Here is a 25,776-nt window from a genome sequence, read left to right as displayed (position 1 = left end):
TTTCATCTATGTCCTCTAAAAAAAGATACACGAAATGGCAAGACATTTATTTTAAATTACAGACATCTTTTTAAATTAAAAAAATCACTTTACAGTGTAAACTATCACCTTAAAATATCTTACACGAAAGAAACCCTCCTTTACCATCAATGCAAAGAATAAACTCCCTGGAAGAGAAATTTAATTTCAGAAAAAAGGCAAAAACATCCAGAAACAGCAGCTAAACCAACTGAAAGGAAGAGACACATTAGGTTTTGTGCTGCATATTAATATTCTTACGCACAATGTCTGTTTGGTGAAAATTCACAATACACTTCTTCCTCCCTGTATGAATGCAAAAAGGAGTAAACACATTTCGCATTCCACAGTCCCAAATTCATGCCACCATCATGCAATATGACTTAATTTCGACCCATATTCCTCTTACACATAAATGAAAAACACAAATAACTTGTTTATCTGCACTCACAATTGAGGAGGGGGTAAAAGCATTTTTTGGCTATGGAGACCGGGGGCTGATGCGAATTCCCCGCACCTCCAGGGGTCCTATAAATATGCACCCGACTCTGGATACCCACATTCAATGAATGCATCAGCCTCCTCCTCCGCTCCCCCGCCCGCCGCCCCCCACCCCCTTTGCAGCAGAAATGTGCCTGGGCTTTTTCACCCCAGCGATGGAGGATCTTCTTACCAGATGGAGTTCTTGATCTCGTGTTGCAGCGCGCTGGCCTCTGTCCCTGGCAGCCCAGGCACAAGGGCTGGCAGAGCCACCCCCGAGTTGGGGGCGCTGGGGGGAAGCTGCTGATGGGCATCAGGCTGCTGTGGTGGCGGCTGTTGTTGTTCCTCTGCCATCGCTGCTGGAGGGGTGGGAGGGAGGGAGGGAAGATGGGGGCGCGGGGAAGGGTGAGGGAAGAGACGGGGAGGGGAGGACGAAGGGGGAGAGGAGGAGGAGGAGGGGGGAGGGGAAGAGGAGGAGGAGGAGGAAGGAAGCTGGATAAGCTAGGCCTTTACCCCAGGGCTCGAGTGAGTCGCTTTCGCCTGCCGCCTGGGGGACATCACCGGGGAAACCGAGTGGCTCCTCGCGGCCGGGGCGCTTCACCGCGGGAGAGGCATGGCGGCGCCCCTCAGCCCCCCGCCGCCGTCGCCGCCTCCTCCCGTCAGCGGCCGGGGCTGGGGGGTGAGGAGGGGGCGTCTGAAGACGAGCTGCGGGGGCAAGGCTCCCCCCCGATCCGAGGAGAACAGTTGCTCAGGGACTCCGCGGTCCGGCCTTCCTTTCTTGCCCCCGGGGCTTTCTACTCCGGGGGCCCCGCGCTGCTGCAGCCCCAGGCTCGGCTCCACGCCACTCCCCACGCCGCCGCCGCCGCCGCCGCCGCCGCCGCCGCGGCCGCCGCTGCCCTGCCAGCCCCGGAGGCAGACGAGTGCGCGCAGCCGCACTGCGGCCCGGCGCAGACGGCAAACACCTACCGCTCGGCTGGGGGGGGCGTGGACCCGTGTGTGAGGGTTACCGGCGCGGGCGCAGGGGGCCGGGAGGGGGGCGCACGGGTGCGGAGGGCGGGCGCGGGCCAGCCGGACCCAGAACGCGCGCCGCCAGGGCTGAGGAGGGGACTAGCCCAGCTGGTGGAGGAGAGCAGGAAAACGTGGGGGAGGTGCTGGCGAGAGAAAGAGAACTTGCGTGAGGAGGAGCAGGAGGAGGAGAAACCAAATTTAATATTTGGCGTGGAAATGGGATTTTTTTTTTTGCATCTTCAATGCAAGTGAAGTGAAATTAATCAACATTATCCTCCCTCCCCTCGACAAGTGAGGATTACTTTCTCCCTGGGTGAATGAAGAGAATGGAAGCAGGTAAGAGGATAAGCTGACTTTTCAGAAGCCCCCAAAGTAGAACACCCGTTGGAATTAACCACCCTTTAGGTAATTCAGTCTTGAACGGAAATCGCAAGTCAGGAGCTGGGTTGAGTAAGCTCCTCAGTCGGGCATTCAAAGCCCTCCAAATCTGGCCCCACTTTAGCTATCCAATCATAGCTGCCTCCATCCCCCTGCAAGAACTCCCGGCTCCAATCAGTGAAGTCTCCATGCCATTCTCAACGCGCAGCAGATTCATTCTTCCTTCGTGCCTTTGCTCATGCTGTTCCCGTCACCTCCCCACCCCACCCCCTTTCCAGGAATGCCCTCCCTCCTCTATACCGCTCTCAAGCCAACCTAGGCTCTAAGGCACAGCTCAAGTCGCGGCTTGTCAGGGTCCCTGGCAGCCAAGGCCCCTGCTTGCCTCTGAAAGAAACGCGTGTGGTTCTCTCAACGTGGAGGCTCAGGCTCCAACCTCAAGCTTCTTCCTTTGGAGCCAGTTGAACCCTTGGACGCTCTCTCCACCCCCCACCCCCCACCCCCCATTCTTAAGAGAGAGCTTTGCCCACAAGAGTACGACTCCCTGCCACAAGCAAGCAAGTCCCCTTTAAGAGCTGAAGAATTGGCTTTTCTAGGTGGGGCTGATCAGGGAGGCCTAAACAGCCTGGGTGTAGAAGACAACAGCCAAGGCCTCTGGCACTAGATAGAACAACTGCTCCGCTCACACTGACCTTTCTCTGGCTGTGGGTGTTAGGAGCTCTTCGGTTTTAACTTTTCTGAGTTCCTATCAGGTTTCTACCTGTCCGATTCCCTGGCCACTTTCCTGCTGTACTTGGACTTTGGGCTGTGAGGCTCTGCCACCTTTTAGACTCCTCGTGGGTGGGGAATCTGATTGGCTTGGGCTTCCTGGCCTTTGGAGTGCTCACTTCCCTGCCTTGGCCAGGAACTCTTTTGCACCTCTGTGCCCTCAGGCCTGGCCCACAGACTCCACTCCCAGATTCACCCTGAATGCTTACACATGGTGGGGGAAGGGGGCGAGGGAGGGAAGAAGGGCACCTGTGTGCAAAACAAAAGCTCCTCCATGAGGATCCCAGGCCTCTTGCATTCCTTTATGCTCTGAGCACCCATTGCACTGATTGTATCACACAAACGAACCCCCTTTTCTAGAACCTAAGGTCACTATTAGCTTAGCCACTTTAGGAAAATATAAGATGTTTATGAATTCATTCTGCATATGTACTCTTGTGTCTGTCCTATGGAAAGACAGTATTTTTCTGTACCAAATTAATAGACATGGTGTGCACTAGATAGAAGCTTTGAAGAATAAAAATAGCTAGCGTTTGTTGAACACTTTCCTATGCCAGACCTAGCACTTTCCATACATTATCATAGTTGCCCCTCCCCAAATTGTATAATGTAGCTACTATTATTCTCCCTATTTTACAGATGAAACAGAAGCTTAGAGAGATTAAGTAACTTTCTTAAAGTTACCCAGTTAGTGAATGAGGGAGCTGGGATTTGAATTCTGGAAGTCTAATTCCAGAGCCTGCAAGCCATGCTGAAAATAAGATTATACTGAAAAAAATCCTGAATATATATATAACCTCTATATCCATGGGGCAGATGAAGGAAGGAAAGACATTGAGGAAAGTTGCCAAGTCCACGTTCTAATTTTTTACCTCGCCAAGAGAGAATGATGGCTCCACGTTGCCACGCCCTGGGAAGGGGGAGATCCTAGGGAGTGGGAGGTTCATCCAAGAAAGGCAATGCATCTGAGACCTGACAAAGGCCTTAAGAAAAGGAAGCTGAGAACCAAGACGTTTCTTAAAAAGTTCGCTACCGGTGTCACACGGCCTGGCTTCCCGAGTGCAACTTTTCAGAGTTTTTTATAGGTTCCAGAAAAGAGCAGCCATATTACCCCAGACGCCACTAGAGGGCTCAGCAGAGCTGCAACCCTGAGCTGCCCTCTAGAGGCGGTGCTGAGAGAGGGCATTGTTGAGCCTTTGGGGCCTTCAAAGACCAGCAGGCGGTTGGAGGAGACGTCTGGAACTCTTAGGTTCAGCTAGCTGTGAGAAGGGTGGCAGATAGTATCAGACTGAAGAGACCTTATTGCCAGAATGAGACATCCTTGCAGGAAAGGAAAGGTCAGCCCCCACTGCTCACTGAACATCTGGGACTTTTATGACAGTCTTCAGAGAGGGTTGTGAATAACATTACGCTACTAGAAACCTAAAAGAAACCTGGTAAAGTTACCCAAAATCTTGAGTGGGGACTCAAGCTAAACCCAGACACCCCGAGTAAAAGCTGCAGAGTAGCCCTGTGCTTCTCAAATGGTATGTGAAGCCTCTGTTGTGAAACCCTGTACTGAGGACCCAGAGTCAAGGTGGCTCATTTTCTCAGACCTTCCGTTTGATTCAGTGAGTAGTGGAAAACATTAAACTAAACACGAATTTTTAAGATAACACGTTAGATTTTGAACTTGTATTTCCCAACCCTGAGGAGTATAAGTCTGTTCTCTCTGAAAGTGTACTCCAGTGGAAAATTTTGAGAAACACTGATGTAGTGGGGAAGAAAGAGTGGTCTCGGAATCGGAAGACCTGGGAATTCAAACCCTCTGTTTCCATGCCTATAAAGATGAAAATGATGACCTACCTCACCGGGTTGTGAGGAACAATATGTAAAGTGATATCTAAACCATGGAAGTCCTTTACACTATAAAGACAATATACAAGGCAGATTGTGAGCACCTCAAAAGTAGTAACTATGTTTTATTTATCCTAGTAGTCCTGGGACACAATTCCTTACTCCTAGGTGTTTAGCAAATATTTTTTGAATTCAGTAGTTACCTAACCTTAAATTTCTTAGCCCAGTATATTATATCATCTTGCTCTCTTATGTCTGTGAACCTTGTCTCCTTTATGAAACTGTAAACTTTTATACTGTCCAGACTGTAGCATATGCATTTATAATATATTTATCCTGCCTGATACATAATAGTATTGGAGACAGAAAATATAAATTAATTAATTAATTAAATGAATAAGACCTTGTCTCAGCTTGAAGTAGTTTACATTCTTGGGAGCAGAGACACATAATATATATTAATTATACAAGATGATGAGTTCTAAAATAGAATCGTGCCTCCTAATGCTGTGGAGTCATAGTGGAGGGAGGGATTGGTCGTGCTCAGGGTCAAGGAAATGTTTGGAGAAGGCCTCTTGGCTGGCATTTGAATTGAGTCTCATTGGATGAATAGAAGTTCAGTAGGCAGAGCAGTGAGGGAAGAGGATTTCGGGTCAAGGAACAGCATGAGCACTGGTGTGAAGCCATGAAAGGGCGCATAGGATGAGAGAATAATGCATAGCCCAGTGTTAGCTCTGTGCTCGGATCCTTAATGCAGTGTACAGGGGAGGGAAAGGAGGTGGGGGAAGCACAAGCCCGTTTACAAAATGTTGCTCTACGTTATTAGTTATGACTGTTCTGACAAAAGACGAGGCCTAAAATAGGTCTCATCAGTGGTAAATATTGGTTAAGTGCTTAGAGTGTACATTTTATTTCCACAAATTATGGTGGTTTACAGATATGGAAAAGATAAGATTCTACCCTATTCTCCTTCCCCCGCCCCCCCCCCCTTAAAAATAAAAACAAAGTATTCCCTCATCCTCTTTCCCTTTGATCATTGCTTTCCCTTCCTTCTTCCATTGTAGACTTTTCCCTCTAGGGGCTGAAAGTAGAATATGTAATCACCTACATGTTATTATTTGAGGGAACAGGGAAGAAAGGCTTCCCATTTCCAAAAAATCTTTCTCCATACCAGAAAGTGATGGTTAATTTCTTTGGGCTAAGCTGTTGTCTTTCAAAATGCATGTAGTCCCAGAGGAGCTGATGTGTTGAGTTCCAATGCTGCAAGCTAATTGAGTTTTCAGTCTTTTCAGAGCATTAGAAAGAAGGAGGCTGAGGGAGAGGTGAGGGGGACAGTAAAGAGGAAACAAGCATACAGAAGAGGGTGGTTGGAGGGTTCAAAACCCAGTGCATATTGGCAAATCTGAATATATTTTCTCAATGCCATACTTACTAACATACGATATGAACGTGTGAATTCTCCCATTAGAGCACAAATATTCCATTATGTCATTGAAACAATGGTTTCTTAAGGCAAAATAACCTGACTATTCAAATATTGGGCAAGGCAGCAGGCTGTTAACAACACTGTCACTATCTGGCTGTGTGACTCTATCTGTACAAGCCATTCTTTCAGGTCCCTTTACTTATCTCTAAGGATTAATGGGATCAAGTTCTCATAATGTACTTGGCTCTTCAAGTGAAAGGCATTATGAAAATGAATGCCAGGTACTGCTTTGATTTCAGTTAGAAATTTTCCACTGTTGTTACCATATGCATGTTTATGTTGTAACCTGCAATTCTCTTTAGATTAAAGAAGGTTCAAGATAATATCATCTGTCTGAATTTTAAAGGAAGTGTTTACTTTTACATGGGGCCAGAAAGGTCCTAAGTAGAAATTTGATATCTTGGAAATTCAGCCCAGCAATAGCTGTGAACAGAAGGAGGTAAAGAAAAGGCATATTTACCTAACCCTAAAAGTGACAATGAAAGGACACTGGAGCCAATCCTACAATGAGGAAGTCAGTGCCAGTGCAGTCTGAACTGGTGGAGCCCCATCAGACACCCACAAACTTGATCATTCGTCACTACATTTCAAGGCACATTTAAGTATCTTATTATGCACAAATCAGTATCTTGGATCTCAGAAAGATTTAAAAATGTGGTAAATACGGTATTGTTCTAATCTTCAAGAAGTTCTTAGTCTAATTGAAACACTAGATGTGTCAGCCCACACATATTTTTAAAAGTGAAGTAAAAATACAGGGGGCAAACAAATAAAAAAATAAGTGTGTGACAGCATAATTTATTACGCTATTAATTTGGTTTATGTTCTCCTTATATTTTCCCTCCCCTCCATTCCAGACAGGCTTCAAGGGAGTTTTGTATTCCTAGGCAGAAAGAAGTTGTCTGACAGGAATTCTCTGTTGGACAACTTCAGGGGGCACCACTCACGCTGTAAATGAGGCCTCCTGGACCACAACTTCTTAGAATGCACTGTCAATGTTATCCCTGGAGTTGTGCCCAGGAATTTGCCTTCCAGGTTCCTGCTCCTTGAGGAGATTTTGCCAGAAGTTTAAAAAGGTGAGGGCATCTGGAGAGCAAGGGAAAGAAAGAGAAAGAAGGAGGGGTTGTGAGCCGGTGGAATTGTAGAAAAAGAAAAAAATTCCTCCAGCCTGGAAAGGAGTCAAAGGTCAGGGTTCCAGTAGTGGGGACATGAGCCTTGCTTTCTAGAAGCACCTCAAGAGATATCCAAACCTCAGATGGATGCATGATGACCCAAGGGAGGCTGATCCCTCTGCCACTCTTGGTCCATGAGTAGAGGAGTTGCCTGGCTTCTAGGGACCATATACCCTTGAACAATGAGGATGTCAAAGTCCATCTTCCACTATTTTGTAGGTTCCACATAAATCTTCCAGACTCCAGTGCACTCCTAGGGAGAAAGGGAGGGAGGCCTGGGGATTGGGTTTCCTTCAACTCCGGCAGAATTAAAGCTGGGATCACTTAAGACTGGGGTGAATTAAATTTGATTTAAACAAAATAAATAAATTTGACATTTCTTGCACACCCAAATTTATACTTACCAATGGTGGATAGTGTATACATAACAGTGTTATGTGAGATATGTAAGATTAGGAATCACAGTGAATGGCACAGCTAACAACTACTGAGGGAGTTTAGAGAAAGAAAAGAGCAAAAGCAGCTAAAGTAATAGGCGGCTTCATGGGGGACTTGGGATCGAGCTAGCGAGTAAGGAAAGGGAAGGAGTTTATAAAGGTGGAAGAAGGAGTAGAGACCAGTCAGAAGGGAAAAGCCGTGTGAACAGAAGCGGAAAACTGAGCATGCATGTGAAGAGACACAGGAGACTGGCCTAACTGGGGAGAACAGCTGATGATAAAGGTTACATGGGGTACCAAATTCCAAGTCTGTGCTTCCGTATTCACTGTGTAAGGCAGGGATCTACCAGAGAACCACCAGAAGAAGATATATATGTATTTTTTAATTATGATATAATTTATTATACTATTTATTATGATTATATATGTATCATAATAAGTAATTATTTTATTATAATTTAGAGGAATTTGGCTTACATGATCGTGGGGGATGACAAGTCCAAAATCTGTAAGGCAGGCCAACAGGCCAGCAGGTTAGGAACTCTTGGGCAGGAATGGACCCTGCAGTCCATAGATAGAATTTCTTCTTCCTCAGGAAAATCTCAGTTTTTGCTCTTAAGGCCTTTCACCTGATTGGATGGAGCTCATCTAGATTATCAAGGATAACCTCCTTGACTGCAACTGACTGAAGAAGTTAGCCACATTTACAGAATACCTTCACAGCAACACCTAGGGTAGTGTTTAATTGAATAACTGGGTACATTAGCCTAGCCAAGTTAACACATAAAACTAACCATAACATTCGCTACACTCTTTATGTCATCCCTTGAGAAGAGAAAGAAATCTTTGGACTTTTTTCTTATGGACCTCAGGAAAGATCATTTCCTGTGAAGTAGGTCATTTTGTCTCCTTTCCTTGGATACATTTATTTTCTGTGCTCTTTCATGTACATAAATACACTTATTCCCAGGAACTTTCTATTTTTCTTCATCCTTTTTTTCCCCTACTATCACCTGAAGTTATGCCAAGGGAGTATTGTGTTTGGTATTAGTATGGTTTTCATGTTTTTTGGTTGTTCCATTTATAGTGCCTCTACTGTGTCTGCAGTGTCATTCTCCTCAGTCAGCCAAGCCTCAGGTTGTCTGCCATATCCATGGCCCCTCGAAGGCTGCCTCCCTAGCTGCCTTCTAAAGGGCTCTATTGATGTAAGCCTCCATCCTTGTCACTTGTAACCTTGGGCCTCTGGTTGGAATGGGGCTCAGCATCCAACACAAGGCAACCAATCCCCTGGCTAGACAGGGACTCAGGAGTTGGCTGAATAGAAGAGATTTGCCTAACGAAGATGTTAGCAATTAATTAACAAATTGATTCCTTTCTTGGAAAATAAATATAATAGAGAGAGAAGGTTAGGCAGTGGCAGTAAAAGAGTAGCTGAAAGACACACAAGAGAAGGCCAACTTCAGAAACCAGTAGTCAACAGCAACCAGTAGAGGCAATAAGTAAGCAGAAACTGAGGAGAAAAGCTGAGAGGCTTACACAAGAGAAAATAGTTGCTTAGGGATGGTACGAACAATTGGCCTAGGGGTTGATAGGAAGTGAGTAGATTTTCTGGTGGAGCTCCAGAGTGAGGAGGGACAAATGAGGAAGAACAGATTATTGTCCAGGCCTTGGGGAAATCCAAAATAACCACCCAGAAACCCAAGAACAGACATACAAGTGACCTCACAGAGACTTGAAGAGAGCTGGGGAACTAAAACTTCATTTTAGTTCCAATGCAATTCTAGCAACTGATTGATCTCCTCAAACTCCAGGAGAAGGATTCCATTGCTCCCTTACTTTGGTGCGAATCTCTCTTCCTCCAAGAGTCTTCCACATACACTTGTGGTCCTGATCACCTGAAGGGCTCAGTTGTATGTCAAGAATTGCATCCTCTTAGAAATCTTCCCTTATCCATTTCCCATCCCACTCCCACCCCAACTGAGTTAGTGTCTCTTTTCTATGGTCCTATAGTACCTTCCACAGCCTTATGTTAGAGACACTATCTCTTTATATGATAGTTGTAGGTTCACTTTTGATTTCTTGTATCTACCCTCCCCACTCCTGGCTCCTAGTACTGTTAACTAGGTCAGGAAGGTATGAGGTCAGGAAGTATGTTTTTATTTTTCTCTATGTCTCCAACATATAGCATAGTCTGTACCATAAAGTGGCCAAACAATACATAAATTTAGTTGAATTGAGTTATTGAATTAGCGAGAACTCCTTTTGTTTAGGCCAATAAGAAGAAAAAAAAGAAAAAAAAAAAGAATGTCAGAAAAAGCAGAATTGGCTAATAAGAAAACAATAGCTTATCTACAATAATAGTGCAGGAGCTGAGAACTTAGTTAATTCGTACTTAAAATTCATATCTTCGTGACTCTACAAAAATTTCCCAAGCAGCCAATTTTGTCTGTTCAGCTTGACATCTGGTGCTACGATTCTCCAGTTTTAAAGGTACTTTGGCCAGCCCTGTTCCTTTTAAGGAGAAGAGTCGGCTACATTCTGCCTCCAGCCCCCAGTTTCTCATCTGAATTCACATCCACAGTCTTGGGTGGGCCAGGCTTGAGGCTCACTCTCTGGGAGAGCCCCTGGGCTTCAGAGCTTAGAGTCCAGGATCCAAATCCCAGCCCTACCACTTGCCACTTCTGTAGTCTCGGATAAGTCCTTCACTTCTCTGAGCCTCAGTTTCCTAATTGGTAAAAATGGGGATAATAACAACTCCCTCACAGAGTAATGCTGAGGGTTTGATGAAAAATACTTTTGAAAATGCTTAGCACAATGCTTTACATGTAATAAGAACCAAATAAATATGAATTTACTTTCCTTTTTATTCCTGAGGAAGTGGAGAGGGGAAGGGAAGGCATAGGATGATGGTAGAGGACAAGGGCCCTGACAATGACAGGAGCCCTGAAAATCAAAAGTGCCAGCAGCCTCGGGACCGTGTGCTACCACTTTAAAATCCGATAAAGCCCAGATCATAGTCACCCCAAACCACACTGCACTTGAGGCAGCTGTTGCAAGAGATTCCTTGATCAGAGCATGGAAAGACATTCAAACCCTGCCAGGCTGAAATGGGGTGCAGCAGATAGTGAGATAGGCACCACTGATGGCAAGGAAGAAAGTTTTTGCTGACAGCAAGCAAAGAAAATTTAGAGATTCATCAAACACTGTGTCAGAGAATTCTGGGAGTGTACAGAGGTGTCTGACAGCAAACCCATGCAAATAACAACCCCAGGACTGAAAAAGGAGAAAGAGGGGAAGGTGTTAATAATCAGTTGAGAAATCTCAGAGTATTCATAGGAATTTCAAACACATATCCATTCTTTTTGAGGTCCCTAAAGAAAGCCCAATAGGACCAGCTACTCTTTTCAGAGGGACTTAAAAGCCCACATAATGGGGAGTTGGGGGGAGGGGGGCAGAATTTATAGCTACTCTAGGAAGAGTTCCCTTAAGTCAGTATTAAAAACTGTTAAAGGTCGCTTCATGGTGCACTCTGAACAGGCTGCTTGGCAGACAGGGATTGAGGTAGGGCAGGAAGGGGCTAGAATCCCCAAACGGGATGACCTAGTTAGCCAAATTTTCCTGACTGAAAATGTCACAAATGTCACTGATTGCTGCCTAATGGCCTAATGTGTCAAGTTTGTTACCAGGTGGAAACAGTGGTTAAATGATTACAACTCTGCAGCAACCAGTGTCTTCCACCCCCATGAAAGAACCCCTTTTAATTGAATAGACTAGCCAATCTATTTTTCAAGGCAGGTGACTCAAGACTAAATACTCCTTTCCACTGTCGTTGGTGAAAGTCATTTTATCATTTTGAATCCCCTCAGAGATATTGTTGGAGTAGTGCTTCAATTTCCTTTCTGTCACACAGATACTCTTTCTGAGTATCTTTTAAAATGTTTTGAAACAAAAATGGTAAGATCATAAATTACCACCCACAAATAAATTATATTTAATGGTGTTTTGAAAGAGTTAATTTAAAAATCCTGTGTATGAAGATTAAATGAAGATGTCAGACTGAAGGAAACTTACCTCTACCAAATCTTATGAAATGACAGAAAAAGTTGAGAGATGGGAGGGGGAGAAAGAAGGAGGGGAATAATTGGGAACAGGACTGGGGACAAAAAGTATCAATGTATCAGGAATTTTTAGGAAATGGGATCACACCCTGGAAAAACAAACTAGAGCAACTGAACCTCAAACCACTCTAAGCTCAAGCCTGTAGCCTGATGTAGAAGCAATTTCAGGGAAGCTCCCAGCTCAGAGAGAGCAGATTCAGTGAATAGGGTGCTAGAGTAATGACCAGAGTGATGAATGGAGACACTGCGTTTGGAGCAGCTGGACTGCTGATCCCCTTCCCTTTTCCTGCTTATAATTGTCCACAGATTAAAGCAGTGAGCCCATGGGTCCGGGGAGCCAAAGAACAGAACAGTGGGAATGGACTCCAGGAGAGACAGGGAGACTCCTCGTTCTGAAAACAAGCACTCTGCCCAGCATGAGCATATGTCCTTTCCCTCCCCTGTGGTCACCAGAGCCAACCCACATTACACAGAAGTAGAACACCAACAGGGATTCTCATTTACAAAGTACAAGAGCAATACAAGTTTGGAGAGGCACCAAACTCAGTAAATTCCCAAATAATACCTGAGGAAAGAGAGGTAACAAATAAAATCAAAAGATAAGTATAAATTTATTTTATAAATTTAATCTTATAGTTTTAAGAAAAATATAATTATTCTAAGTAAAAGTAAAGATAATGATTATAAGTATTGTGAATTTAACAATTATCCTCAAAGAGATTCAGGATGTTATTACATCCATGAAAATGAAACAAACTGATCTTAGAGATTAAAAATGTAATTTTCAAAATAAAAAAATTCAACAGATGTGAATCACCAATAGGATATACTTGAGCAAAACCAGAGGCACTCACAACTAGAATACACAACTATGTACTGCCGGTCTTTGGGGAGAAGAATTAAAAAAAAAAGAACATCCTTGAAAGGATGACTATGGGATGACTTTAACAAAATAAATAACGAATCCAAGAAAGATGAAGATTTCAAGAAACAGTAGAGAGGAAAGAAACTAGTTAACTTATAGCTACATAAGTATGGCTTGTGTTTAAAAATTAATAACATGAAGTTAAAATCGACATTAGATGTTAGCAAACTTTTTCTGTAAAAGGGCAGAGAGTAGATATTTTCGGCTTTGTGGTCCATATAGTCTCTGTGGCAGCTACCCAGCTCTGCTGCTGTGATGTGAAAGCAGCCATAGTTAATGTGTAATTGAATGGGCATGACTATGTTCCAGTAAAGCTTTACTTACAAAACAGGCAGCGGGACAGATTTGGCCTGGAGGCCCAACCTTGTTCTGGATGATTGCAACATAAAGATGTCGGAGACAAGGCATGATGGAAAGATGAGAGGGAAGTTCTAAAAGCCTGATAAAACACACAGACACACACAATCAGACGGCAGGAAAAAAGTCAACCATCATTAATCGCAATATATGACAAATGGATACAATTTCTTCAATAGACAGAGGATCTCAAATTTGGTAAAACTCCAACAATGACAACATATATAGATATAAGCTATTTAGAGGAAATATGTCTAAAAAGAAGATTGAAAATACAAGTACCTACGAAGATATATCAGGCAGATACTAAAAATAGATGTGTGGTAATATTAATGTTAAACAAAAAAGACTTTAATGTGAAGAGGATTTGACAAGATAAAGAACATTCATGTTGATTAAAGATACAATTCCATAAGAAGCTATATTAATAATGAACCTTTACAGACCTAACAATATAATATCAAAAGTCATGTTTATAACACAATGCTTGAAGTAAAAACTGATAGAAGTACAAGTAGGAATAAAAAATACCCAGTCTGTGCATTCCATTTTGGAAGACTTCAACACATATCTCAGAAATTGGCAGATCAAGGAGAAAAAAGTAAGTAAGGATAGAGAGGATTTGAATAACGCAATAAAGAAACTATGGGTATAAAAGGCTTTTATGCAATAAATGGTGAATGCACAATCTCTTCAAACACACATGCAACATTAACTATCTGCTAAAACACAAAGAAAATGTTAATAAATTCCCGGAGAAGAAATCATTCAGGTCACATTCTTTGATCATACAGTAATAAAATTTGGAATTAATAAACAAAGGGGTACAATTTTTATAAACTTGGAAATAAAAGAACCACTGCTTCAAATAACTTTACCTTTGAATAACTTTATTAAAAAGAAACTTAAAATGAAGTTATAAGTATTTAGAAATAACAATACCTAAAATTTATTAAACATTACTATACAACGAGCATTGTGCTAAGTGATCGACATGGATTATCTCATTTTATTATCACAATAATCCTGAGACGTTGATTCCATTGTCATCTCATTTCACAGATGAGAAACTGAAACACAAAGCTCTGTTAAATAACCTGCCCAAGGGCACACAGTCCATAAATGACAGAGTTGGGATTTGAACCTAGATAGTCCAATCCAGGGTCAGGACGTTTAACCACTACAACAAGAAGGACAATGGGATGAATGCAAATCAAAATCTATACTCAGAGAAAATGCATAGCCTTGAATGCATACATTAGAAAATAAAAAGATTGACTAGAATTAAAGCAAGCGTGAAGCTCAAGGAGCTAGTGGAAGAAAAATTAAAAATATATAAGGAAAGTATTATTAAAGAAAAAACCAGAAATGAATGAAATAGAGAGTAGAGTAAATTTGAATAAAACTGAAACCTGATTCCTTGAAAAGAACCAAAAATGTCAAAAGTCTAGAATGTCTGATCAAGGTAAAAAAAAAAAAGAAAGAAATATCAATATTAGAAATGCAAAGGGGACATAACTATCGGCATGGAGTAGATTCTAAAAAGTCTGAGATAAATACTAAATTTAAGCTTATAAGTTAGAAAAATTTAGATTAAAATGATTTCTGGAAAATACGTCACCAAAATTTATCCAAGACAAGACACTCACCTTAAAAGAACAAATAGTGACAACAAAACACACTGAAGACACTGAAAAGGTAGGCAAAGCTCCCTTTCTTATAAAAGGTCACCAAACACAGATGGTTCTACAAGTAAGGAACAAATAATGCCCATACTATATTAATTCATTAGCCCAAAGCATGGGGAAAATAAGAAGTTTCCTAACTCATTTACATTGGGGCTGACATGGCGTGGATATTAAAACTGCACAAGGAAAGAGCATGCTTGTTTTTGAACTCAGGTACGGAAATCCTAAGCCAAGTATTAGCAAAATAAATCCAGAAATGTATTTTTAAAAATCTCACAACCAAGTAGAATTTATCCAATATATTCAAGGCCAATTCAAAATTCAGAATATATCCATGCAAATCATTATATTCAAATGAAAGAAAAATGATATAATTATCTTAAGAGATGCAAAAAAAGCATTTAATTCAATTTGACATCATTTTTTATTACAAAGAAAACCACTTTAGCAAGTCAGTAGAAAGAAACTTTTCTATATTAATGGAAGGTATCTGTATACACAAGCATCATATCTAACGATGAAGTATTAGAAGCTCTCCCATTGAAGTTTTCTCAATATTGTTTTGAGTCCTACCCAATGTCATGCAATAAGAAAAAGAAAAGTTAAAGGTGACAAACGAGGAGAAAATACTTTCAATGTATATTTTAAAATATGTTACATTTTATTATGTGTAATAAACACCAAAAAATCAACAAGAAAAATATAAACAACCTAATAGAAAGCTATGCAAAGGCTATAAATAATCACTTCAGTAAGAAGAAATATAAATGATGAATATAAATATAATTCCAAACAACAGTGAATTGCATTTTTTTGCCCTTATAACTGGCAAAATTTTTAAAGGTTGATAATATCTAGTGTTTATAAAGATTATGAATCAGATATTTTCATGTACATTGGTCAGAACGTAATTTGTTAGGCTTTCTTAAAAAGCAACTTGGCAAAATTTACCAACATTTTTACTCTACAATTTTCTTTTACTCAGCAATTTTGTTTCTACAATTTTAGCCCAAAGAAATTTTTATAATACACAACAAAATATTTGCTCATGTGCACAAAGAAAATTCAGCATGTTTGTTGCAGCATTATTTCAAATAGTGAAAAACTAGAAATAATCTAAATATGGACTAGTAGAGAAATGACTGAATTAATTATGTTGCATTGATACTATGGAACATTATGCAGCTGTTAAAAATGAGGCCACTCACCCCAGACCTGTTAGAAGGGCTGTTATTAAAAAGACAAGAAACAACAAGTGTTGGCCAGGATATGGAGAAAAGGGAACTCTTGTGCACTGTTAGTGGGAATGTAAATTGGTGCAGCCACTATGGAAAACACTATGGAGTCTCCTCAAAAAATTAGAAATAGAACTAACATGTGATCCAGCAATTCCACCTTTGGGTATTTACCCAAAGAAAACAAAAACACTAACTCAAAAAGATATATGCACCCCCGTATTCATATCAGCATTATTTACAATAACCAAGATATGGAAACAATCTAAGTGTCCATTGATGGATGAATGGATAAAGAAAATGTGGTATGCATATACAATGGAATATTATTCAGTCATAAAAAGGAATGAAATCTTGCCATTTGCAATAACACGGATGGACTTTGAGGGTGTTATGCTAAGTGAAATAAGTCAGACAGAGAAAGATAAATACCATATGGTCTCACACATGTTTAATCTAAAAAAATCTCCCCAAACCCCCCATGTTCATAGATAGAACAGAATGGTGGTTGCCAGAGGTGGGGGTTTGGGGCTGGGCAAAATGGATGAAGGGAGTGGAAAGGTACAAAATTCCAGTTTAAAATAAATAAGTTATGCAGATTTGACATACAGCATGGCAATTATAATTAATAATACGTGTATATTTGAAAGTTGCTAAGATATTAAAAGTTCTCATCACAAGAAAAAGAAATTCTGTAACTATGAATGGCTATGGATTTTAACTAGACATATCGTGGTGATCATTTTGCAATATATACAAATATTGAATCATTATGTCTTACACCTGAAACCAATATAATGTATGTTAATTATACCTCCCCCCTAAAAAAAGTGAGGACAATCTGCCTTAGACATAGAAAAAGCTGCAAGATGTATTTTTAGGGTAAAAGTAAAATTACAGAACTATTGTAAAGCATGAATGAGTATATTTTTTTAATGTTACACATACATGTGTGTGTGTATATGAATGTAAATGCATAAGAAATAATTTGAAAGTAAGCTCACTTAACAGTTTTCCCTAGAGATGGCAGCAGAAATGGGAGGCAGGAAATGAAGGCAGGATTAATGTTTTACTCTATATCTTTCAGTGTTGTACTGAATTTTCAGTGTTTTATATTTACTCTATATATTTCAGTGAAAATATATTCATGTAAACTGCTATGATTTTTAAAACATTTTTTGAGTTTTAACATACAGAGACTAACATGCACAAATTATAAGTATACTGCCCAATGAATTTTTACATATATATTGCTCATGTAATCACTACCCAAATCGAGATGTAGAATATTTCTGCTCCCTGGAATGCTCCATTGTGCTCCTCCATAGTACCTGCCACTAGAAGTAACCACCATCTTTAAACACCATAGATTATTTTGTCTGTCCATGTAATTCACAGAAATAGAATCATACAGCTTGTTCTAGTTTTCTGTCTGGCTTTTTTTGTTTAGTGTCATGTCTGCTATACTCATCCATGTTATCAGTTCTTCTTTTGTTGCTTGTAGTATTCTATTGTATAAATGCACCACAATTTGTCCATTCTACTTTGACAGACATTTGTGTTATTTCCAGTTTGAGGCTATTATGAAGAAAGCTGCTATGAACAGCCTTGTACATGCCTTTGGTGTGACATATTCAGGCATTTCTCTTTCTCTAGGTACCCAGTAGTATCTAGGTACCCATTTCTCTAGGTTCCCAGTAGTACCTAATATTGGTACTACTGGGTCACAGGAGAGGCTTTAGTAGACTCCACTGATTCAAAGCGGTTGTACCAATTTTACGCTCTCATTAGTAACATACGAAAGTGCCGAGTTTAGTTGTTCCATATCCTGGCCACCACTTTCTATATTGTCAGTCTTTTTCATTTTAGCCATTATGATGAGTGTGTATTGATGTTTCATTATGGTTTTATTTTTGTTTGCATTTCCCTGATAACCGTCATGTGGAACGTCTTTTCATGTAATTATGTTCATATTGATATTCTCTTTTGTAAAATGCCTGCTCAAGTTTTTTGCTCATTTTGTTTGAGCTGTTTATTGAGTTATCTTTTTCTTATTAATTTGTTGGCATTCTTTAGATATTGTGGATATGAGTTATTTGTTGGATATATATGCTATTTGTATGATATGTGTATATATACATACATATACATGTATACATGTTGCAAATATCTTCTCTTAGGTTGTGTCTTTCTGTTTCACACTCTTAATGGGGTCTTTTAATAAATAGAATTTCAGAACTTTGTAAATCTTTCTTTTTATGGTTCATTTTTTGTGGGTCTTATTTACGAAATCATTGCCTACCCCAAGGTCATGAAATTATTCTATGTTATCTTCTACAACAGGGGTCAGCAAACTATGGCCTATGTGGTCTGCCACCTGTTTCTGTAAATAAATTTTTATTGGCACACAGCCATTCCCATTCATTTATGTATTGTCTATAGTTGCTTTTGTGCTACAACAGCAGAGTTGAGTAGTTCTAACAGAGACCATGTGGCCCATAAATTTGAAAATATTGACTATCTGGTCCTGTACAGAAAAAATTTACCAACTACTGCTCTAGAAAATTACTGATTTCCTTTCATATTAGGTCTATAATCCAATTGGAATTCATTTTTGTAAATGGTGTAAAATAGGTCTAAAGTCTGTTTGTTCCATATGAATTGTCCAATTGCTTCTTTTATTGAAAAAAATTATTACCGCAAAATTGTAGTAGCACCTTTGTTGTATGTCAGGTTACTGTACATGTGTGGGCCTATTTTTGGACTCTCCTGTTCCACTGGTCTATTTATGTATCATTGCACCAATACCACACTATCTTAAATATTGTAGCTTTATGCTAAGTCTTGATTATCTTATAGTGTAAGTCTTCCAACCATTTCTTCTTCCTGATTTTTTGGCTATTATAAGTTGTTTGCATTTCCATATAAATTTTAGAATTCTCTAATAAATTTACACAGAAAAACCTGCTGGGATCTTGATTGGGATTGCATTGTCAATAAATTAATCTTGGGAGAATTGACATCTTTACAATATTGAGTCTCCAAATCCATGAACATGGTACAAGTATATCTATTTGCTTAGATCTTCTTTATTTTTCTCTGCAATGTTTGCAATTTTCAGCTTAGTGATCTTGTATGTGTTTCATCACATTTTTTCCTAGATATTTGAGGTTTTCCAAAGCTATTGTTAATACTATTGTTTCTAAAATTTTATTTACTAATTGCTTTTGCAAATACATAGAAATACAACAGGTTTTTGGAAATTGACTCTGTATCTAGTGACCTAGCTAAATTCATTTATTAATTCTAATAGGGTATATATTCTTTTGAGTTTTTCTGTATTTAAAACCATGTCCCTAGGAATATCAGTTTTACTTGCTCCTTTCCAATATTTATACCTCATAATTCTCGTTTCCTGTCTTGTGGAACTAATCAGGACCTATAGTGCGATGATTAATAGAAGTAATGAAGACAAATGTGTTTCAGTTGTTACTGAACCCAAGGAGGAAGCACTCGACATTTCACCATTAAATATGTTAGCTGTAGACTTCTTGTATATAAACATAATCACATTAAAGACGTTATCTTCTATTCCTAGTTTGCTGAGAGTTTTTGTCATGAACTAGTCGTTAATTTAACTGGAAGCCTTTTTGCATCTGTTGAGATTATCATATGACTTTCACTTTCATTATGTTAATGAGGTGAATTATATTGATTAACTTTCAAAAATTAAACCATTTTTTATTCCAGAATAAGCCAATTTGGTCATGACATATTATCCTCTTTATATATTCTCTGGATATAATTTTATAATATTTTGTTCTAACTTGTGTGTGCGTTAATAAGTGTTGTTCTATAATTTTCTTGTAATTTCCTTGTCATATTTTTGTATCAGGGTTATGCTGGCCTCATAAAATGAGTTAGGAAGAAATACTCTCTCTCTGTTCCTTAAAAGAGGTAGTGTAAGATTGGTATTATTTCTTTCTTAAATGTTTGGGAAAATTCTCCAGTAAAGACACCTAGATTTGAAATTTTCTTTGGGGATAGGTTTTTAATTATAGATTTGATATAGTTAACAACTATTAAGATTTTTCTGATTTTTCCTGTGTCAATTTAGATAACTTGTGATGTTAAAGAAAATCATCTGTTTTATTTAGTATGTCAAGTTTATTGAAATAAAACTGTTCATAATAACCCAGTGTTATCTTTTCATGTCTGTAGGCTCTGCAGTGATGTCCCACTTTCATTCTGATATTAATAATTTATATTTTGTCTCTTTTTCTTGTTTGGTCTTGCTAAGAGTTTATCAAACATTGATATTCTCAAAGAACAAACTTTATTGATTTTTTTTCATTTTATGTCAGCTTTCTGTTTTATCAATTTTCTTCTATTTTCTATTCTTTTCTAACTTCTTGAGATAGTAATTTAGAAATTGATTTTTAATTTTTTTCTTTTCTAATCTATGTGTTTAAAGTCAATTTCCTTTTAAGCACTGTGAATCAACAGGTCCAATCAGGAGAGAGAAATCACAGAGTAATTCGAACAGAAAAAGTTTAATATAAAGAATTATTAGCCCTACCAGGGGATTGCAGTAATGAGGGATTGGTTAGCAAGAAGGAAAGAGGATTCCAAAGAATATAGGAATAGTAGATTTAGGGAATAGCCGATACCCATGGAGTTGATGGCACACCCAAGGAAGAGGCCTGCCCAGGCCTGAGATCCAGACTGCTGTGGAAGGCACTGCTGTGGCTCACCGGAGGGCAGAGAAGTTTCAGTCACGCTATCCTGCTAAAATGTGCTGGAAATCCACCCTCTGAAACTTGCTTGAAATCCACCCTTGATTGATTGCTTGAAATTCCAGGGAAAACTCTTTATAGGGAGATCTCTCACTGGAGGTTCTTTGCTACAAAACAGCCTGAGGGAGGTGCCAGGGGAAACTGCTAGCTTCTGGGTGCTGCTGGCCACTGTGCACTGCAGAAGCCTAATGCTGGGGAAAGCAATGCATCCTGGGGAAGCTTGTCCAGCAAGCACACCAGAACTAGGAAGGAAAAACTTTTTCCTCCTGCAACGTATTTCCAGTGCCCTCTAATGACAGAGTTCCAGCTGGCAAAGAAAAATATTTACAGAGCCCAAACCTATTTTCACAAAGCAAGCAAATAGGCAAAACTTGGAACTGAAATGATGAATAATTTCATCATGATGAAAAAGTGAATAATAACTAACACTCACTGCTTTAGCAACATCCAATAAATTTTGGTGTGTTGTATTTTCAATAGCTAATTTTCATTGTGCTTTCTTGACTACTAGGTTATTTAGAAGAGCGTTGGTTAATTTCCAAACATTTTCAGATTTTTCTTGTTATCTTTCTATTATTTGATTTCTAGTTTCATTTCACCAGGGCCCGATGACATGCCCTAGGTCATTTTAATTTTTTGAAGTTTGTTCAGACTTTTTTAATGCATAGCATATAGTATATTTTGGTAAATATTAGACGGATGTGAAAAGAATGCATATTCTGCAGTTGCTTGGTGTAGTATCCTATATACACATATCAAGTAGGTCAAATTTGTCAATAATTTGGTTCAAATATTCTGTATAATTTATGATTTTTGTTATCTAGCTGTTCTTTGGGGTCTAACACACCAGAGATGGGTGATTATACTATTATTGGAGTTTGTCTATTTCTCCACTATTTCTTTTTTTTTTTTTTTTTTAATTTTTTTTTTTTTAATTTTTTTTTATTTTTTATTTTTTTGGAGGAAGATTAGCCCTGAGCTAACTACTGCCAGTCCTCCTCTTTTTGCTGAGGAAGCCTGGCTCTGAGCTAACATCCGTGCCCATCTTCCTCTAGTTTATACGTGGGACGCCTACCACAGCATGGCTGCCAAGCAGTGCCATGTCCGCACCCGGGATCCGAACCAGCGAACCCCGGGCCGCCGAGAAGCGGAACGCGCGAACTTAACCGCTGCGCCACCGAGCCGGCCCCTCTCCACTATTTCTATCAATGTTTGCTTACACTATTTGAAACTATGTTATTATGGGCATAAAAATTTAGGATTGCTGTCTTCCTGTTGAATTGTTGAATTGACCCTTTTATCTTTAGGAAATGCTGCCCTTTATCTCTGGTACACTTCTTGCCTTAAGGTTTGCCTTGTCTGATATTGATATAACCACACAAGCTTTCTTTACGTTACTGTTTGCACGATATATCTTTCCATTCTTCTGCTTTCAATCTATCTACTTATATTTAAAGCATAACAGCACACAGTTGAGTTATTTTTTTAAATCCAGTCTGAAAATCTTTGCCTTTTAATGAGAGCGTTTAGTCCATTTGCACTTCATATAACTACTCATATAATTGACTTTAAGGTTACCATCTTGCTTAATGTTATTTTTATGTCTCTTATCTGTGCTTTCTTTTTTCCTTCTTTCCTAATTTTTTAGGATTAATTATTTTATTATTCTGTATTATTTCCTTTGTTAGTTTTTCTTAATTGCAGATTTGTTGAGATATAATTTCCATATAGTAAAATTCACCACTTTTACTATAATTCTACGAGTTTCGACAAATGCATAAAGTTGTGTAACCACCATTACAATCAAGATATGTTGCAGTTCCATCGTTTCCAAAAATTTACTTGTGCCCCTTTGCAGCCCGCACTTCCGCATACCCTTAGACCCTGGCAGCCACTGACTTCTGTGCCTCTAGTTTTGCCTTTTATAGAATGTCATAGAAGTGGAATCATACTGTATATAGCATTTTGAGTTAAGCTTCTATTATTTAGCATTGTGTATTTGAGATTCATTTATGTTGTTGTATAAGTCCTTTGTTCTTTTTTTTATTGCTGCATAGTGTTTCATTGCATGAATATACCCGTTTGTTTATCCATTTACCAACTGAAAGACATTTGAGTTTTTCTACTTTTTGACTATTATGAATAATGCGTTTAACTCATTACTAATTTTTGGCAATTTTGAATAGAGTTGCTATGAACTTTCAGGTACAGGTTTTTGTGTGAACATATGTTTTCCTTTTTATTTGGTAAATACCTAGGAGTTGGATTGCTGTGTTATATGATAAGTATACATTTAAACTGATAAGTAAGAAACTGAAAACATTTCTAAAGTAGTCATACATTTTTTAATTCACACAAATAATGTATGAAGATCCCACATCTTCGTCAGCCATTAGTATTATCAGGTTTTTTGTTTGCCATTCTCATATGTACGTAGTGGAATCTTATTGTGGTTTTAATTTGCATTTCCCTAAGGATTACTGATGTAAAATGTATTTTTATGTGCTTATTTGACATCCATATGTCTTTTTTGATAAAATATCTGCTCAAGTCTTTCACCAAATTTTTTTCCTGGGTTGTTTGTTATCTTCTTATTGAGTTTCTAAAATTCTTTATATATTTGGGACATGAGACCTTTAACTGATAGGTGTTTTTCAATTATTTTCTCCCAGTCTGTCACTTATCTTTTCATTTTCTTATCACAGTCTTTTGAAGGGCTGAAGTTTTTAATTTTTTTCTTTTCTTTTTCTTTTTTCTTTATTTTTTATTTTTTTGAGGAAGATTAGCCCTGAGCTAACATCTGCCGCCAATCCTCCTCTTTTTGCTGAGGAAGACTGGCTCTGAGCTAGCATCCATGCCCCTCTTCCTCTACTTTATATGTGGGATGCCTGCCACAGCATGGCTTGACAAGTGGTGCATAGGTCCACACTGGGGATCAGAACAGGCAAACCCTGGGCTGCCAAAGTAAAACATGTGAACTTAACCACAGGGCCACTGGGCTGGCCCCTGGGCCAGCCCCTGAAGTTTTTAATTTTGATGGAAAAAATTTATTAATTTGTTCTTTTATGGTTCATGAAATTATTGCCTAAGAAATCTATCTATGAGATATTTGCATGACCTAACAACACAAAGACTTTATCCTGTATTTATTATGATAATTTTATAGCTTTAGATTTTTCACATATCTATAATTAATTTGACTTATTTTTTGTGTATGATCTGTGTTATGGGTTGAGGATTTGTTTTGTTTTGTTTTTCAAGTGGATATCCAACTTTTTCACACTATTTGTTGAGGAGATGACTGATCCTTTCTTTATTGAGTTGCTTTTGCAATTTTGTTGAAAATCAGTTGGCTATATATGTGAGGTTCAATTTTTGGACTACTTGGTTCCATTGATCTAAGTGTCTACCTTTCACCAATATCACACTGTATTTATTATTTGACTATTTATAGTAAATTTTGAAGTTATGTAGGAAGAGTCCTCCAACTTTGTTCTTCTTTCCAATTTTGTTTTTGTCGCAGTAGCTCCTTTGCTTTTCCATATAACTTTTCTTTCTTAAGATAAAAGCTTAGATCATTGATTTGAGACCTTTCCAATTTTCTAATACAGATGGTCCCTGACTTACAAAGGTTCAACTTATGATTTTTCAACTTTACCATGGTGCAAAAGCAATATGCATTCAGTAGAAATAATACTTTCAATTTTGGCCTTTTCCCAGGCTAGAGATATGTGGTATGATGCTTGTGATACTGGGCAGCAACAACAAGCCATGACTCCCAGTCAGCCATGTGACCACAAGGGTAAACAACTGATACACTTACAATCATCTGTACCCATCCAACCATTCTGTTTTTCACTTTCAGTACAGTATTTAATAAATTACATGAGATATTCAACACTTATTATAAAACAGATTTTACGTTAGATGATTTTGCCCAACTGTAAGCTAATGTAAGTGTTCTGAGCACATTTAAGGTAGGCTAGGCTAAATAAACAATAATGTTTGGTAGGTTAGGTGTATTAAAAGCAGTTTCAACTTATGATGTTTTCAACTTACAATGGGTTTATCAGGACATAACCCATCATAAGTTGAGGAAGATCTGTAAAAACATTAACACTAAGAATTTCCCTCTAAGGACAGCTTTATCTGTATCTCAATAGTTTTGATATGTTGTATTTTTACTTTTATTCGGTTCCAAATATTTTCTAATTTTCTTTGAAAGATCTTCTTAGACCCATTGGTTATTTAGAAGAGTTTTTTTTCAATTTCCAAATAGAGGATTTTTCAGGACTCTCTCTTTGCACTTTAATTCTGTCATGATCAGAACATGTACTTTGTATGACTTCAACTTTTGAAAATGTGTTGTTGTTTGTTTTATGGCCCACAATATCATCTCTCTTGGTGAATGCTTCATATTTTCTTGAAAAGGATGACTAATCTGCTGTGGTGGGTGGTGTGTTCTGTGAGTATTAATTAGGTCAAGTTGGTTGATAATGTTGTTCAAGTTTTCTAATTCCTTATTGATTTTTAATATAATTGTTTTATTGATTACAGAGGGAAAATGTTGAAATTGCCAATCACAATTTTGAATTTGTCTGTATTTTTTCAATTCTACCAAATTTTGCTTCCTGTATTCTGAAGCTCTTTTGTTAGGTGCCTGTGCACTTAGCATTCTTTGGGTATGCTTGGTGAATTGATCCCTTTATCATTACGTGATTTTTCTCTCTCTCTTTTTTTAATAATTGAAAGTTATTTAATCTTTTTTTTTCCTGCTTTTTCTCCCCAAGTTCCCCCAGTACATAGTTGTATATATGTTTTCTAGTTGTGGGTCCTTCTAGTTGTGGCATGTGGTCTACTGCCTCAGTGTGGCCTAACGAGTGGTGCCATGTCCATGCCCAGGATCCAAACCAGCAAAACCCTGGGCCACTGAAGTGGAGTGCATGAACTTAACCACTCAGCCACAGGGCTGGCCTCATGATTTTCCTCTTTATCCCAAGAAATATTCATGTTCTGAAGTCCAATTTCCTGATATTAATATTACCACTCCAGCAATATTAATTCTTTTGATTAGTAT

The 25,776-nt window shown here is 38.8% G+C and overlaps 1 protein-coding gene across 4 annotated transcripts in view; it reads right to left on the bottom strand.

The window, feature by feature from the left end:
• Window positions 1–3,650, bottom strand: part of RFX7 (regulatory factor X7) — a 129,441-nt gene extending 125,791 nt beyond the window's left edge. The window contains exons 1-2 of one of the 4 annotated variants that reach the window (XM_001500738.7): window positions 3,522–3,650; window positions 692–854 (exon numbers count right to left, since the gene is read on the bottom strand). In XM_001500738.7, coding sequence (XP_001500788.1) covers window positions 692–852 — 161 coding nt within the window. In that variant the 5' untranslated portion in view covers window positions 853–854; window positions 3,522–3,650. Of the gene's footprint in view, window positions 1–691; window positions 858–1,011; window positions 1,147–3,521 lie in introns of those variants that run through there. The other 3 variants (XM_005603031.4, XM_005603029.4, XM_005603030.4) reach the window with 3 other exon arrangements.
• Window positions 3,651–25,776: the final 22,126 nt, after the last annotated feature.

This window comes from Equus caballus, chromosome 1 (genome assembly GCF_041296265.1).
Source record: "Equus caballus isolate H_3958 breed thoroughbred chromosome 1, TB-T2T, whole genome shotgun sequence".
NCBI lineage: Eukaryota > Metazoa > Chordata > Mammalia > Perissodactyla > Equidae > Equus > Equus caballus.
Note: the sequence above shows the minus strand (reverse complement) of the source record. Positions and strands in the feature narration are given on the sequence as shown.